This window comes from Cannabis sativa, chromosome 8, assembly GCF_029168945.1.
Source record: "Cannabis sativa cultivar Pink pepper isolate KNU-18-1 chromosome 8, ASM2916894v1, whole genome shotgun sequence".
Taxonomy (NCBI): Eukaryota; Viridiplantae; Streptophyta; class Magnoliopsida; order Rosales; family Cannabaceae; genus Cannabis; species Cannabis sativa.
The window spans coordinates 31420651-31438159 of record NC_083608.1 but is presented as its reverse complement, the minus strand read 5'-3'; the positions used below and the strand labels follow the sequence as shown (position 1 = coordinate 31438159).

Sequence of the window (17509 nt, the reverse complement as noted above, 5' to 3'; positions counted from 1 at the left end):
AAAGGCTGGGATTAAAGTAAGGGTATTTTGGCTTTATAAATTGGTAACCAGTTGATATTGTATTTAAAAATCATTATTTTTAAAAAGTTGATATTGATTGATGTACTGACAGATACTATTTTTAAATATTAATTGTTTGGTTTTTTTAAAAAAAAAAAATGAAAAAGTGACATGACATGACATGATTGATGTCTGATAATACACTGTACTTTTTAATAACTTTTCAAATTATATTAATTATATTGTATTTTTAAAAAAAAAAATACTATAAATCTTAATTTCAACACTTATTCATTAAATTCTTCAATATATTTTTTTATAAATGTTAAAATACTAAAGTTAATAATAAAAAAATTATTAGTGCTATAATAAAAAAAAATGTTATAGCATAAAATTATTTGTTATGTAAAAAAATAAATAATAATTCAAACTATACTTTTTTAATTATGTATTTTCATAATAATTAATTAAAGTATTGTAAATAAAGTATCCATCTCAAATATTTTTAATACCTATTGATTTTACTTAATTTTAAATTCTATATTTTAATTTTATGTTATAGTTATACTTTAGTTTCTATACAACTTTACTTATTACTAATTTAAAATATTAGGGTGACTTCAGAGAACGTTGGATTAATTTTAATAACAAGTACTAATATATTGATGAAAAATAAATTAATAAGTAACATAAATAAATTAACAAAGAAAAAATAATATTAAATATCCAAAAATAGATTTTTATATCATAAGAATACAACTTAAAATAAGTACAGCAAAAATATTTACATTTGCATGTCCTAAGCATTTTTGATAGGTCAATAAATTTTTTAATGTACTAAAACATCTATCTGATACACTACAATACACTAAACTACGTTCTACACATGCCAAATTTTGTACTATGAAATTATTTCACAAAGTCCGCCAAAAACCACATTTGAGAAGACAATTTTACCCTTTGAACTGACAAAAAAAGACCATCAACTGTTGTTCTCTTGTCCTTGCTCCTGTCAACTTTAACAAAGAATTGTACCTTAAATAAATAAATTATTATTACAAAAATATAATAAAATAAATCAAAAAGAAATTTATTTATTAGTCGGTCTTATAAACTTAGAACAACCGGTTATAAAAAATATTAAAAAATAATAAAATACGTAGGACCCACTATACAGTACAACGGAATACAATCCGTAATTTTACAAAATGGGCACAAAATCAGTTGCCTATAAACATAATATGTAATTAGTTAAAACTAAAAAAAATTCACATATAAATATTGCATAACTTCCTTAAGTAACTTTTGCTCTTTTTTTTTAATAATTTTTATTTATAAAATTTCATAACACACAAATAAAAATCATCAAGAAATATATTTATGAGAGTGCGAGCGAAATTGAGAATCTGAAAAAAAAAAAAAAAAAAAAGATTAAGAGTAGTTAAGGAATATGAAAATATAATTTTTAAGTTTAGGTTACGATTACTTTATATAAAAATAATAATAAGGATACTGATGGAGATGGATTCGTTATTCATGTCACTGTCTTATTCCTTATAAAACTCATTATATGATTTTAAGATGTGATTACTGTATCTCACTTATAGTCACTACTATATTCAAAGTTGTTGGCATCGCCGTATCTCACTTGTGCATCCAATCAAACATAATCTACAAACATGTGCATCCAAATAAAATTTTCACTTTTAATAATTCCTATTCATTTAAGTTTTTATTTTCAAATTTAAAATAATATATTTTTAAAAAAATTAGAGCAGTTTCATAAATTTACACTCTATACTATGTAGATATGCATAATTTTCCACTAAAAGTTAATTAGGCTTTAATAAATAAACATAAACAATATAAAATGATAAGAAGGCAATAAGGAATAACCTCTCATGTTGATTAAACTTGAAACACAATAATTGAACTCTAAATTTAACTCTAATCCTTGCCAATAAAATAATAAAAAAAAAAATTGATTACAAGTATTGTATATGAATTATAAACTATAATATCACTTCAAAAGTTATGTAATTACTCTTAAAAATCAAAATAATGTACAAAAAGATTTTATGAAGATATTTAAAATTGAGCATAGAAATTCTTACATTTGTGTGTGGCAAGCAATAGAAATAATGTGCATAAAATAGATGAGATAGCGAAATGAGTGACCTTCAATAGAAGAGATATTAAATTGAATGATGACTTGCCAACTTGCCATTAAGGATGAGATAAAAAAAAAAAAAGACTGACCTTTAATATAAGAGATATTAAAGTAAATGATAACTTGCCATTAAGGATGAGATAGAAAAAAGAGTGACCTTCAATAGTTTGGGCTTACATTAATTTTTATTGGTTTTATTAAAAGTGAAAATTACATGAAATATGGGTTTTTAAAAACATTTTACTTAAATATGGCTTTTTTAAGTTTGGCCACATTTTATGGTATTTTTTATTTCTGAACTTTTATATGGTATATAGTATGCCATATTTTTGTTATTATTAGTTTTCAATACCATATTTTATTTTTCAAATCCTAATTTTTCATACTTGTTTTTCTCGCTGTTTTATTTTTGGTCAGCCACTGCCTTTCTCACGCCGAAGAGTATCATCGTGGCCACACCCCCATCCAAGACGACGCCATCTCTGCTGAAAGTATACCAATGAGATTGTCGCAGGTGATGGTGAGGTTGACGAGGCTGGTGAAACTGCAGTATTTATCATTGTTCCTGGTGGAAGCACCAAAAGGGTGGGCAACATTTAGGAACATCCTGACTGAGATTAATGAAGCATTATGGACCTAACTAGGTAACCAATCTTTCATTCGATTAATAGTTTTTCCTTCCTTTGCTTTGTTTTTTTTTTTCTGTCAAAATTGAAGAGTTTCATGAGTTTGTTGGTATTAATTTTTTTTAAGTCTCAAATAATCTGATTTCCTATATGAGCATATATAGAATTTGGAGATGATTATGAAACTTGAATTAAATTAGGGAATAATAGGAAAACCGACTAAGTTACTTGTAAAGTTGTAATTGCCAGTTTGAACAGTGTCCCTTCTTATTTACATCATCTTAATAATGATAATAATGACAATTGCTTAAGTTAAGTGCCTTATTCTTGTTCAGTTTTTAAACTGAATAAAACTCTCCATTGACTTCTTCAATAAAAAGATTGTTATTGTAGGTTGGTCTTTATTTTTGTTTCAAATATAACTTTCTTATGATGATATAATTATTGTGATGCAAATTCTCAAATAAAGAATTAAAAAAATTGGTTTCATATATATTAAGAGTTGGTTAATGGGGAATGAAGTTATTGTATATTTTTTTTTATTATTTTGTTTCTTCGAAACTAGTTTTCACACTTATATTTTTTATGCATTGTGTGTTGTTTTGATTATATTTGTGAGTTTTTTTTAATCATTTTTTTTATGTTTTTTTTTCCTTTCATTTAGTTGACTGGTGCAAATAGTTTCAGCTCTTTATTGTTTATTATGTGTATTTTTCATATTGTTCATTATTATTCTGCGATCAAACTGGTTTTTGTTTAGTTTTCATGTTCATTGTTGTTGATAGGGCACATAAAATTGGTCACGTCGTGTTACTATAATGTGGTTCACTATAAAAAATACAATGGAAGACAGGATATTACAGGTGACAGTCATTGTTGTGCTTTTTTATTTTTTGCTACATTTGTTAGATTTGTTATCGTTGGTAGTAGTAGTTAGAAGTACATAGAGCTAGTTTTGTTCATTGCATGTACCTGGATACATATATATATATATATATGTGGGGATAGTGTTTTGGTTAGTTGTCGTGGACTGTCACAGAGGAGTGAGCTTTTTATGTTTGAAATTTTGATTGTAGTTGTGTACAATATTAATAGCAGTAAAAGCATTGAATTGCATAGACGCTTGCAAATTGGTCTTATCAAGAAGGCTTAATGCCCCTCCCCTTGTATATCTTGTTGTGACCCCGGAGGGCGCCACGCACAAAAACTTGATATGAGAACGTAGAGCAGTGAGGAAATAGAATGCAATTATAGATGAATTGTTTATATATTTTGCCGACTGATATTTTACTCTGTTTGCGGGAAGAAAAGTGAAAAATGGTTATGAATACCATTAACCAATAATTTCAAAGAGGTGGGTGCAAGTGTAGCTAAGTCGCTTCTTTCAAAGAGGTCAATAATTTTTTTTACCTAACTAGTTTTTTTGGATAAAATTTTTAATTAGTTGTGCATGTCATTTGTTAAAAACTCCCTTGTGGTATGTCTTTGACTAGTTTCTGTGCCTTAATTTATCATTTAGTTGCTTTATGTGTCTTATGTTTCTAGTTCAATTTCTTAGTTAGTTGTATAACCGATTTTTTGCATTTAATTGTTAGTTTTGTTAGGTTCCAAGTTTTAGTATTTGAAATGATTATTTCACATAACTGGTTTTCGTGTTACTTTTTCATTTGTTGTGTTTTATGTAACTATTTTTTCTGTGTCAAATTTTTCACTAGCTGATAATCATAACTGGTTTCTCAATATCAGATTTCTTTGTATTAATTTTAATTTGTTCACATTAGGTAACTGGTTTTTATGTTTTGCTATAATGGGGTTTCTTCCATTCTTTGTAGTGTTTTGTCTATTTTTTATTTTAATTTTGTCTTATTATTTTTTTATATGGTCGAAAATGGTTTTACAGGTTTTGTTATGGTTTCACTTGTTTTGTTATGGTTTCATAGGTTTGTTATGATTTTTGATAGGTTAAAAACTGGTTTCACATGTTTTAAGAGTATTGTAATAGAATTGCTCTATTTAATGATGTTATTATGTTTTTTTTTATATTTTATTATTTTATTTCTATGTTCGAAATTAGTTTTTACACTTATATTTTATTTTTGAATTATTGTTGTGCATTGTGTATTGTTTTAATAATATTTAATATTTGTGAATTTTTTTTAGTAATTTTTTGTTTGTTTCTTTTCTATTTAGTTGACTAATAAAACTGGTTTCAGTTATCTTCATTGTTTATCATTTCAGTTTTGCTATGGATTTTCATAGGGTCAAAACTGATTTCACATGTTCAAAACTGGTTTCACATATTTTGAGAGTTCTGTAATGGGATTGATCTATTTTATGATATTATTGTATATTTTTTTTTATTTTAAGTTTCTTTATATTATTTTGTTTCTAGGTTTGAAACTGGTTTTTATGCGTTAGATTTTTAACTTTGTTGTTTAATATTAGCTACTTTTTATGATTTGTTTTTAAATAGATTTGTTAAGAATTCTTTTGTGGTATGTCTTATTATTTTATTGATTTTCATAACTGGTTTTTTAAGTAACTAGTTTTCATAACTAATTTTTTTATTATTTTTCATAATTGAGTTTTAAGTTTCATGATTTTTTTCATTTGATTATTTCAAATTACTTGTTTTTGCTTTACTAACTGGTTTTCCTAAGTTAGAATTTAAACTAGTTGATAAATAAAACTGATTTTTGTGTATCAGATTTCAATGTTCAACCTCAATTCTTAACATATAAATAAATTTATCTTTTGATTGTTTTAGGTTGTTTTTGTAACTGGTTCCGTATTTAGTTATTATATTTGTTGTTTTACGTAACTGACTCTAATATTTTAATTTTTAATTTGATTGATTTAAATTTATTTCTCAGTTATAGTTTTAACTAGCTGATTATTGTAACTGGTTTCAGTGTGTCAAATTCTAACGTCTAATACCAGTGACAACTCTAATGTCTAATTTCAGTGACTTTTCGGTAATGAAGACAACTCCGACGACTTTTTTGATGATTTTTCGACAACGATAACAACTTTGACGAATATTCTCATTCTATTTTCTGTTTTTTTATTTGCGACTAATATTTTATTTTAGTAGATAATGACTATTTTAGATAGTGTTGGGTTGATAGTTAAGTCTTGAAGCTTTTAAAAAGTTTGTAATTAGTTTTATTTTGGCATTGTATTTGATTTGTTCAATATTCCATACAATATCTAGAATACAAGCATGTAAAATTTATTTATAATTTTTAGTATTTGTAACTGGTTTTTATTCATTAAGAGAACAACTCTAGCGAATGTACTCTCATTCTATTTTTCTACTTCTTTTGTAGCTAATATTATGCTTTAGTGGATAGTAAAATTTTTAGTAGTGGGTTGATATGGTCTAGTATTAGAATTTCTGAGAAGTTGGTAACTGGTTTTAACATTAATATTATGTTGGTATCATTTTGGTAATGAGTTAATGATCAAGTTTTTGAGCTTATAAGAAATATTTAAAATTTATATAAGTTTATTAATTGTATAGTTGGATTTTTTATTAAGAAAATTATTTTAATTATATGGAAGAAATTGTTTTCTTAATTTATTGCCTTAACAAAATTATATTACTATTTATTTTAGCTTTTGTAGATTTTTTTTTTAAATAAACTTTTATAGTTACAGTGTTTGTGTAAATAACTGGTTATTTTATATGATAAAAAAAAGAATCACAATTTTATAGTTTTTTATGGCATTTTTTTTATCTATAATAATTTTTCCCATATTTTTATGTTTTTCTTGAAAAAATGCCATATGTAGTATAATTAAGTTTAGATGCCATATATATCAAAACTTTAACTTTTTTTCCCATATTTTTGTAAATAGCCCTTATTAAAACTTAGGTTGATTGGATAGTTTGTGTTAGCCCATATTGTTGGTGATCAATAGTTGATGGGTTTAGCATCTGTGTGTAAAGTCTAGGTGAAGCAGAAGTATGAACTTTTTTAGTTAACTGAACCCATTGATGAGCAGGCCCAGTCCAACTATGGTTATTAGGAGTGAGCAACGGTTTTCATGGTTACAATCTGAAAGTCGACCGACCATTATACAAATGTAAAAAAAAAACCGATTGTTTTAATCCACGGTTTGGTTGGTTTAAACTGACCAAACCGAACTTCATTTTTTTAAAAAAATAATTTTTAAAATTTTTTATAATTATTTGAAAATTAAAAAAATTAGAGTATTGTATCAAATATCATATAATTTAAGAATAAAACTTTCTTAGTTAAATAAAATGATGTAAAATAAACTTTTTTAAATTTGTTCAAATTATTTGTATATAATACGTAAACGCATTAAATTATAATAAAATAAAGTAATAAATAATTGAGACATTAAATAAAAAAGATATAAGTAAAACTAGTTTAATAAAATTGTATATTATATATGTACAAAAATAATATATATTATATATAATATATATGTTTGGTCGGTTCTCGATTTAATCGGTCGGTTTGCCATTGACACTAAAACCGACCATGTTAAGGTGGTTTTAACCGAAGGCGGTTTTTTCAGTTTTTCGATTTTTTCGGTGTCTGATTTTTCGGTGTTCGGATGGTCGGTGTATTCAATTTTGTCAGTCTCTTGGATTTTTTGCTCACCCCTAATGGTTATGTAGCTAAGTCCCCTCCCTAACTCTATAAATACATATTGTCTCATCACAATTGTATACCTTTTGATTACTAGATAAATAAATTGCTTCTGATTTAGAGATCTAGGGAGAGAGACTTAGTTGATAGTATTGCACTATCGAATTGAAGTAATTGTTATGGATCGAATTGAGGTAATTGCTATGGATCAATCAGGTACGTACGCATACCTGATTATTATATATTATTATTGTGTTGTATGTTATATACAAATTGATCTTGGGTTTATTATTAATTTTTCTAACATGTGGTATCAGATTGTCTATTGTATATGGTTTATTATTAAGACTCTCAATGAAAATACCAAACTGTTAATGTTGATTTTTCGTTAACTAAATATATGAACCTTTTACGTAATAAATATATCACAGAGCTTTAGAATAATAATAAATGAACACCAGATATTTTTTGTTGTTTTGTAACTAAAATCTACATATTCCACGAGTCTTTCTTAATAGGGATGTTAATCTGGATACAAAGTACAATTCTCTTAATAAATGTAAAATACAGTTTTTTTCTCTCTTAAATTGGTTGTCTCTTTTTCCCTGGATTCTTTCCCTATTCATAGGTGTATAAGATGACAGTTATTTTCATTGGGATATAATCATTTACAAATGCTCATGAAACGTGGACATTCCCCATGTTTCATTTTTGTCACATGGGATAATGTTTAATAACTACTCAACCGCTCTTTTGTCTTTATCCTTAAACGGTTATGCTGATTGTGAAGGTTGTTTCTCGCTAAATGTGAGTTGTCCTTCTTCACCGTCTTTATAGGAAAAAAATGCTAAGTACATATATTCTTCTCCTCGCAGGGATCTTCGTATTAGAATGATACTAGCGAGATGGCCATTCCATTGCGTTGAGGGCGAGATGGATGAATGTAGCTATTTTCTCCATGTACAAATATGTAGGTTAATAAGTTGCTAGCTCTTACTCCCAAGTATGAGGGTCAATGAGTTGATAGCACTTACTCCCAAGTGTGTGGATCAATGAGCTGCAAGCTCCTCGATATCTTATCTTGTATACTTTTAGTATATACTCTATTTATCCCAAGATGGACATATTGTCTCGTCAATTACATATGTTAATAGTTATTATTCTTATCTCGCATATGCTTATGTGGCAACAAGTTTGAATATTTCTATCAACTATAATTAATTGAAATGAGTTATTTAAGTTGCGTTTAATAATGCAATTTAATATTATAATCATTGAGTTGATTCATATTTCTTTTGTGGTACACGTGTCAGCATCTGGTAGATAGTCGAATTTCTAGTATAACATTTATCATAATAGCACACACTATTCCTTGTGTGTGGTGGATGGATTTGGAAGGCACTGTGTGAGTTCAATTGCATCATCCTCATCATCAAGATTAAAGGATACAATATACGAGAAGTTTTGAAAATACTCTAATAGTCATCAAAAGGTATTTATTCTTAACTTGTATTTTATTGTTTTGATTTTATGTATACACATCTGGAGATCCATTGGGTTATGGTACAATGATAATCAGTTAATACGAACTCTTCCACTGTATCTGATTTAGTACTATAAAAATTAATAGAGAGACCCCAAGTTTGCTTGCATCTTTGTTATTTATGATTATGGAAAAAATGCTCGGAACACTTTTTCGAGAAATTGATTAGAGAAGGCCCCGATCAACAATATGTCAACCTGGGCGTTGGGTTTAGTTTCAGGCCACTTAGAAGTTCTATTTGGTCCCTGGAAATAGTTCAATCTTAATCTTTTCTAAAAATGGAGAATATGCCCGAAGGACTTCTCGGGATACTCCTTAGAATTGGCCTAGGTTAACAAAATGTCAACATGGGCGCTTGGCCTTGGTTCTGACACCCAAGCTGTGATATTTCTTCCCCTAAAACACTTTTTCTCCATTTTTGATGAAGATGAACAAGATGCACGAATCGAAATTTTGCTCTGATGCTTGGAAGTGGCCCAGATTGAAAGACTGTCAACAAGGGTGTTGGGGTGCCCAGACACCAGGTGTCTAGGTGCTTAAAAATGAAAGTTCTCCGACTCTGATTCGGATGCCTCACATATTTTTGTGGTATGTCTAATTCATGTCCCAATGCAAAGTTTGACCCATTACACCAAGAATGACTTGGAAACTGAAACCCTAGTTAAGGTTGTCAATGTGGGCTCTAGGTGAAACCCTAGGTGCTTAAGTTGACTTCCAAGATGCTGGTTCATGTATTTTCAGCTCTTGGGGCTCGGAGTTATTTGCTCCCAAGTCAACTAATATGACTCGGGACTACTCAACTCCGAGATGTTATCTTCCTTGCCATGTGTCAAACATTGATGTCCACATCACCAGGAAAAGTTTCCAGGTTAACATTGTTAATAATACCATTCGAAATATAACTTTTACAATAATGTAATCCTTCCATCACATTTTATTCAATTTTATTGCGAAATGAGTTAAGTGTTGGATGGTAGTTAATAAACAAATGCAAATTAAATATTTTTCACCCTTTTCAAAATAATAGAATAAAAGATTTTTTTTATAATAATTTATATTTTTATGTTAGTTTTCTAAAAATTAAAATTAAAAATGTGAAAGATATTTATTTTCTATCTATTTATCAATTATCACTCATTACATCACTTTTTTAAGGATAAAATTAAATAAAATATGATAAAATTAACAGGTCGTATACTATAAGAAACACAACTTGGTAGTGTAAAAAGTTCACGAGGTAAAAATTAATACTAATTCTTCAAAAAAAAAGGAATATAATAATTAAAATATTATTTATTTATTTTATAGAGGATAATAAATATCATTTTAGACCATGTATTTTACTACTGATTGGACTCTCTATTTTGATAAATAACAAATTGAACCCTGTATTTTTCAAAATAGTACCCTAAATTAATTCTATTTCAAAATAAAACTTAATAATAACAAGGAGTGTTCATCCAATCCAATTTGCACTATTTCACTCATAGTGCATCCGATTCACACTCAGTGCGAATTTTATATTTTAGATCAAATCCAATCTGATCGGCACAATAGCTCAAATCCAATCTAATCCAATCCGCAAAAATGGGAACTGAATTGGTTACTTTTTAATATTAAGCTATTTTATTTTTTCACATAACTAACAACAAAAACAAAACAAATTATTATTCTTTTATGTCTCCAAAAATAAATTAAAATAAATAAAATAATAAATTCAAATAAAAAAATTATATATAGAAAAAAATAATTACTCAAATTATATTTCTGCTATGCTATATATAATATAGAATATGAATTTACTCAATTAAGTTTTAAAATATATTTATATGTATTAGATTCTTAAATTACTATTTTTTTGCATTAAAATATTAATTGGATTGGATCTATTACTGTTACATATCAATCAACATCTAATCTGTAAAAGTGCGAATTTTAAGTTTTCCAATCCAATCCATCTACATAAGTGCAAATATCCACACTTTGTGAATTAGATTGGATCGAATATTTTATAAACACCCCTAATAATAACTCGATCTGAAAGTATTATGACAAAACTGATTACATTTACAGCATCTGTTCGTCAGTAATTTTTATAAAACACAGATTCCAAAATGATATTATCCCTTTTATAAATTAACTAAAGATCCGTATAAATTCTAGATATATAAAATTCACTCTGATAAACAATATAAAATTCATTGTCGGAATAACATTCCATTTCCATGTCAAGGCGCTTTATTCTTCACGCACAACATTAACTACACGTAGTAGTCCCTTACATAACCCCACTTTAATGTTGAGGTTTTACATTCAAATCCCTCACCTTATAAAAATATATTATATTGCATTTGCTATGTATTTTCCCGATTACAGGGAAAGAATAATGAAAATGTTGAATACTTCTTAATATGAACAAGTCAGAAAAACTACACAGGTTTCTCCTAAGTTGGGGACTTATTTCCCATCAACAAAAATCCCAAGTTCTCAAAATCAGTCAGGAAGAGGGCTCTTTGTTTTTTTTTTTTTTTTTTTTGTGGGGGGAAGAATAATAAACCAAAGATGGCAAGATTTTCACAGAACAGAGCCTAAAAAGTCCTTTGTCAAAGAAATACCAACAGGATATGTTCTATGTATACTTGTTTTCTTTAGTGGTACCTTTTCTCCAATGAAGTTGTTGAGTGCATCATCTTTATCTGTGCTTTTTGTCAATTTCTTCGCAGTAATTGGCTCTTTACTTTCAGTAAGGAATTGAAGGCCCTGAATTCAGCATTGCCATACGATCATGTCATAAACAAATGGAAAATGGCGGGTTATTGACGAAAGAAAGAGGCTTCAATTACCTTGAGTGATTTGTCCTCAAATTTTATTCCGGAATTCTTGGCTGGCTTTGCACATACATCCTGCCACAAAATGAAATAAACTAAATGATATGAGACCCGGCTTATCCAGAATTGAATTCTGTTTCAGAGATATAATATCTCACCTGTATAGGTTTAACATCCACTCTTTTTTGGAAACCTTCAGCTGCTTGGCATAGATGCCAGAGACCTAAGTTAGTCACATCCTGTATGATGTTGACGAAAAAAAATTGGAAAGTAAATAAATCAATACAAATTCGTAATGCTGCAATTTGAAAAAAAAAAAAGGTACTTTTATGGCATATAAACAAATAGTAATGATAAATTACCTGTTTGGTCTCAAAAACCTCAAGTCTCCCTTCCTGTTTAGTTGGTTTGCATGTACAAAATGAGTAATTGCACAGCTTCAACAAATTGACATGTTAAATAGAAACAGAAAAAAAAAATAATAATAATCAACAACTTACCATCTCTGACATTATTTGACGAATTATTTCAACATCAACCCCAATTTGAGAAACATTTGACATCACTTTATCCACCTGTATGCAAAGAAAGTTCCCCACTTTAGCTGTAGGCAGAAGCAAGTGGATTGCATCTTTCCAGTATTATCCCTTTGTTTCATTAATTACTCTTTACCTCACCCAAGGTGCTCATAGTTTTACGTACCATAAATTAATGTGGTTGAGAGGGATTAGAATATGCAAGAGAAACTCACACCATAGGTGGAATATTTTAAGAAAGGATGAACTTGGATAAATGTGTAAGTAACTGGTCTTAAATTCTATTGGTCCTATTGTAGAGCAGCTATTTGTTCTATTTATAGAAACACCATTTGTATCTTTATTTGACAATAATGAGTATTACTAATAAAGAGAATTCCATACGTCATTTGAGATTAGCAGAGTTGTTTCTTTCTCCTCCTCCAGCTTCGCATTCAAGCTTTCGATCCTCTTAGTTAAATGCCTTCTTGTAGCCTGCACACAAAAAAGTCAAGATAGCAGCCAGCTAAGCACTAAAATACTGCTTATTAAAATAAGATTGCCATCAGAAAAGGCTTTGACCAACGGTACTTACAGCTACAGCTTCATATACATCTTCTAATTGTTTTGACACAGTTGCAACAGCATTCGCCATATTGTGCTTTGTTACAAACATCACATCAGAAAATGACCAGCCCTGCACATTGTTATACAAATCACAAGTTTATCAGCAATCAAACACATTCAGATGGTTGACTCGCTAGAGATTAATAGTACCTTCAACCACATGTAACAATATCCTACTGCACCAATTGCAGCAGCTGGCATAATGTAAGATGCATAACTCCCTGCATTAACATGACAGACACTGGCATTACTTTATGATTAGAGTAAACCATAATTTTAAAAAACACTGCTTAAGTTATTATAAGTGTAATAAAAAAAAAAGCTGACAAGCAAGTAACACTCAGAATTCAAATTTAATTGTCACTTCTTCACTGAAATTGAATATGACAGAAAGAGAAAAAAATAAAGCCAAACTAAACTGAGATCACTTTTGATCAGTTTTGGCTTTGATGGAGCATGTTTTGGTAAACACTAAAACTGCTTAAACATCTTTATTTTACTTTATATAAATATGAATTAAACTGTGCAGGACATAACCGGCCATGAGGGTCAGAGCGAAGAAAGAAGACATTAGGAAATGTAGTGTCCATGCTATTTTGTAGGTAAAATGGTTGAAGAGGAGGAATAGATTGTTCAACCATGATGAAGATGTGGGATATATTTGGGAAAAGGTTAAGGACCTTCAATTATGACTTTAAGGCATACTCTTTCTCCATGTTTCTGAATGACTAGTAAATGCAGCAGTAGTGTGATAGATTGTGTGACAGTTCACTATACACTATTCAATGTTATAGAATGGATCATCTTCTTGTGGCTGACTAGGCTATAATAAAGATGATAATCATCTATTCTAAATACAACTTTGTTTATATAATAAAAAAGGTATTGAATGGGAAAAAAAATCTATCAGGCGTTTAATGGAAAATAAAGTGGGAAAAGTTTAACAGTGAATTTGCTCGTATTCAAGGAAATTTGCTCTTATCGCCCATTTTCAGAATTCAAGCTTAATGAATGAGGATAAACGATGTCGCCCTATTCTGTTTCATACAGATGGCCCAAATGCTGGTGATCCAGAGCCCTTCCCCATGGGTACAAGTGTCTAGCCAATGCTGGGAAGAACTCAAACTAGTGGAAATGAAGAGAACAACCAAGGAATCTCTTCAGCTTTTGCAAATCAAGAGGAAATAATATTTGAACATGATTCTTCTTCACCAGGTCCTTCTAAGGACTCTGATTGAGCAGAGCAGGTCAAATTGAGCGACTAACTTTGACTTTTGAAAACATAATATCACCGAATAGAAGCTATACATTTTCCCCCAATTTTATATACTACATCTATCAAAAGGTGGTGTATCAGTATCAGTATCTACATCCTTTATTTTTGGCTATAGAGGAGAACTACTACCAACCTACCCCTACTACAATTTTTGGATGACCTAAATCCAGATGTTGCTTAAAACAACTTCCTCCTTCCTAATTATCTGACATTCTTGGTATAAAAAAAGGCCGAATTTGTGAGTGAATATTATCTTTTCGGTGTACAGAAGATCCTTGGGACATATATGTACTACTAAGATTATCTTTTTAACTCCACGACCACCCTTTTTTTTCTTCTCTTGTGGGCTCTGTTTTTAGTCGGTCAAGGAGGGAGAGACACACACACAGAGCAATCTGCCTAGAAGATTCTGTTTCTGACTATTGCACTTTGTTCATGTTTTCTTTTAAATTGCTAACCAACCATGACTGGTTCTATTAGTTTCTCATTATATTGGAAACTTGTTTCAAAAAAAAAAAATCTACACATGAAACCAAAACAAAAAAAAAAAAACCAGTCGATTCCTCTTTATTCGAACTGTCAGTTTTAGTTTCAGTTTCTGAAAACAGCCAAAAGTGTCAGTGGATTGCAAACTGACAACCTTATTACCCTACTGATTATAATTGACAAGGCTCAAAATAGTTTATATGTATGAAAAGAGGAAATGCAAGACTTTATTAGGCATCTGGATGAGAGTTTAAATACATACAAGAGTTATTCAATTTCAGGACCTCAATTAGGATAAGTCTCCTCTTCCTCATGATTTTATGCAATTTGATCAGCAAGAATTAAATCATGTTACACTATAAATGGACAGAGTTGGTTTCTTGTCGCATTTGCATATCACTTGTATATTCTCCCCATGTGTTTTAAAATTGAAAAGTAAGAGTTCAACTGAGCAGTGATTAAATGGAAAGCTCAGGAAACATCTATACAATTAGAAAAACTGAGTGCAGTGAAGTGAAAAATCACTTCAGAGAAAATGACAAATAAAAGCAAATAAAATATTTCCTGTAGACTATTTCGTATTCTAAAAGATTTGTTTGTATTTGTTGCACAAAAGGTGAAATTGCCAGCTTGAAATGTCATTCTGATTTCTGATTCTTCTTTTCTATTATTATTGATGAGGATCCCAAGGAAATAGTGACTAAATGAATGGCCTGATCTTTTTTAATTTCTGAAATACAAAACCAAGGAGATGGACAAATCCATCTCTTGTTGAAGAAAAGATTCTCAGAGTGTGCCATTCTCTTCAGAGAAAGACAATGTTTTGCCTAAATGCTTTTTTTATGATGTTCTTAGTTCTGAGTTCTAGGAACTTATATTCTGTTTTTTGTTTTGTTTGTTATATATGGCTAGTAAGTTCCTTGTACGTGTTCTAGGAACTTATATTCTGTTTTTTTGAGTTGTTTGTTATATATGGCTGGCTAGTAAGTTTTTACTACCCCCATACCTCTTGTATTATTTCTCATGTCATTAATACAAGTTCTCATGTTTTGTTTCAAAAGACAAAAAAAAAAGAAGAAGCAGAGAATACTCGACAGCATAAAATAAATTTTTTCCAACAAAGGACAGCCACCTGAACTATTAATGCACATACCACTAGATGATGAATTCCCATTGAAGATATTTACAGGACGAGTTAATGTTAACTCTCTGATCTCTTGTGCCAATTGCCGAATCTGAAGATATGAAAACGTAAAAATGTAAATTGCAAACAACAAAAGCACACTCCGTTTTATGGATTAAAAATTTAGAATAGAGAGATTAAATTAAATTCATAAGTTATTTGACGGCTTATGAATAAGCACACAGTTTTATGGGTTAATAAGCTGAATGTTCTACATTTTGTATTTGCCAATTGAAAACCCAAAGCTGATGCTTGGACTTTGTCATTAAAACATGTGTGGTTGTTTTTGGAAATCATATGAGAAAACCTTGACAGTGTTCTACAAGCATGAGCCAACTAAAGTTACAAGGTTGACCAGTAATTCTATAGCTACACTAGATTGAAAAGAGTGTTCATTTTGCAATACCTGAGCTGCAATAATCTCACTATCGTACTTGGGAGATATCTCAGCTTCATTTACACTAGTGAGTATTTCCTGTAGCTGCAGTATAAGATCAGATAATCGCCCACTCCTTAATACAATCGAACCCGTCAAACCTGAGATAGATGCCAAAGAACAAAACCAACATTATATTGTCATGCATAATGAAAAGCATTCCATTTTCTTCAACCATGGTAACTTGGCAAGTAAGAGCCTTTTATTGGTTTTTCTCTTCTGGCCATGATAAGTCTACTTTTACCTTATATAAATTTATTTGTAACCTTTACAATTAAAAGGAAGAATAAAAAGTGTATAACATCAGGAAATAGATAAGCAAGAACACCATTTCCCTCTATTCCTTTTGGCAGTTCTTTAAAATGACAAAGCCCCAAGAAGAAAAGAGCAACTAAATTTTCCAATATACGGTAGGCCCACTAGTTTAATGAAGATGTAGACTAAGTAAAACTCCATTAACAAAAGCAAGACATGAAGAAATTTAACAAGTAAAATTGCCCTAACTAGTGTCAACCCAACCAGAAAAGCTTCACTTTTACATCTGACTATAAGCACATCATAATAACTGAAGTTTCCAGAATCAAAATCAAAATTAAAAACAAAATTGGGCTAACACAACAATGAAGACGACGAAGACGGAAAGAGAAACCAATAAAAATAAGAATAACAAAAGGGAAACCTGCTCCGACGAGGACGAGAACCTTGGAGGAGGACATCCCAGCCTGCAACGCCATATTTTTTTCCTTCAAATTCTTTCGGATGTGTGCCGAGCTCAGCTAACCCACAAAACAAGAAGAAAAATAACACATGGACACCCTTTTCACATTTTGTCCTCATAAAAATATAATTAAAATAAAGTATTTGGCGTGTCCTTATTTTAAAGCAATAATTTGATTTGAATATTCATTTTCATAAATTAAAGTGCTGTTTGGTAACACTTTTATTTTCTAATTTTTTAAACACAAAATAAAAGTAAAATTTTTGTTTTTAAAAAATTTATTTTTGAAAAACAAAAAAGCGTTCTGTAACCACTTTTGTTTTTCAATTTTAAAAACAGAAAACAAAAGTGTGTTCTGTAAAGTTCATTTTTATTTTTATTTTTTTATTTTATTTAAGTCGAGTCTAGGTCCGGGATCGAATTCGGTTTCGGGTCAGAGGTCGGGTTCAGCACAAGGGCCGTGGGAGAGGATTTGG

General features: G+C 29.5%; 1 protein-coding gene and 1 long non-coding RNA gene across 2 annotated transcripts; one reads left to right on the top strand and one right to left on the bottom strand.

The window, feature by feature from the left end:
* The first annotated feature begins 2153 nt into the window (after positions 1-2153).
* Positions 2154-6100, top strand: LOC133030240 (uncharacterized). Its single transcript, XR_009684105.1, has 2 exons — positions 2154-2814; positions 5762-6100. It is a non-coding gene; the product is annotated as an uncharacterized LOC133030240 (long non-coding RNA).
* A 5030-nt stretch (positions 6101-11130) lies between these two features.
* On the bottom strand, positions 11131-17182 carry LOC115700560 (uncharacterized). The gene is made up of 11 exons (XM_030628129.2): positions 16995-17182; positions 16286-16416; positions 15850-15931; positions 13085-13155; positions 12903-13004; positions 12713-12802; positions 12293-12367; positions 12155-12187; positions 11951-12031; positions 11808-11867; positions 11131-11724 (listed from the first exon to the last, which is right to left on the bottom strand). Exons 1-11 carry the CDS (start codon positions 17047-17049, stop codon positions 11539-11541), a joined length of 966 nt encoding a protein of 321 aa, XP_030483989.2. The 5' UTR covers positions 17050-17182; the 3' UTR covers positions 11131-11538.
* Between the last annotated feature and the right edge of the window lie 327 nt (positions 17183-17509).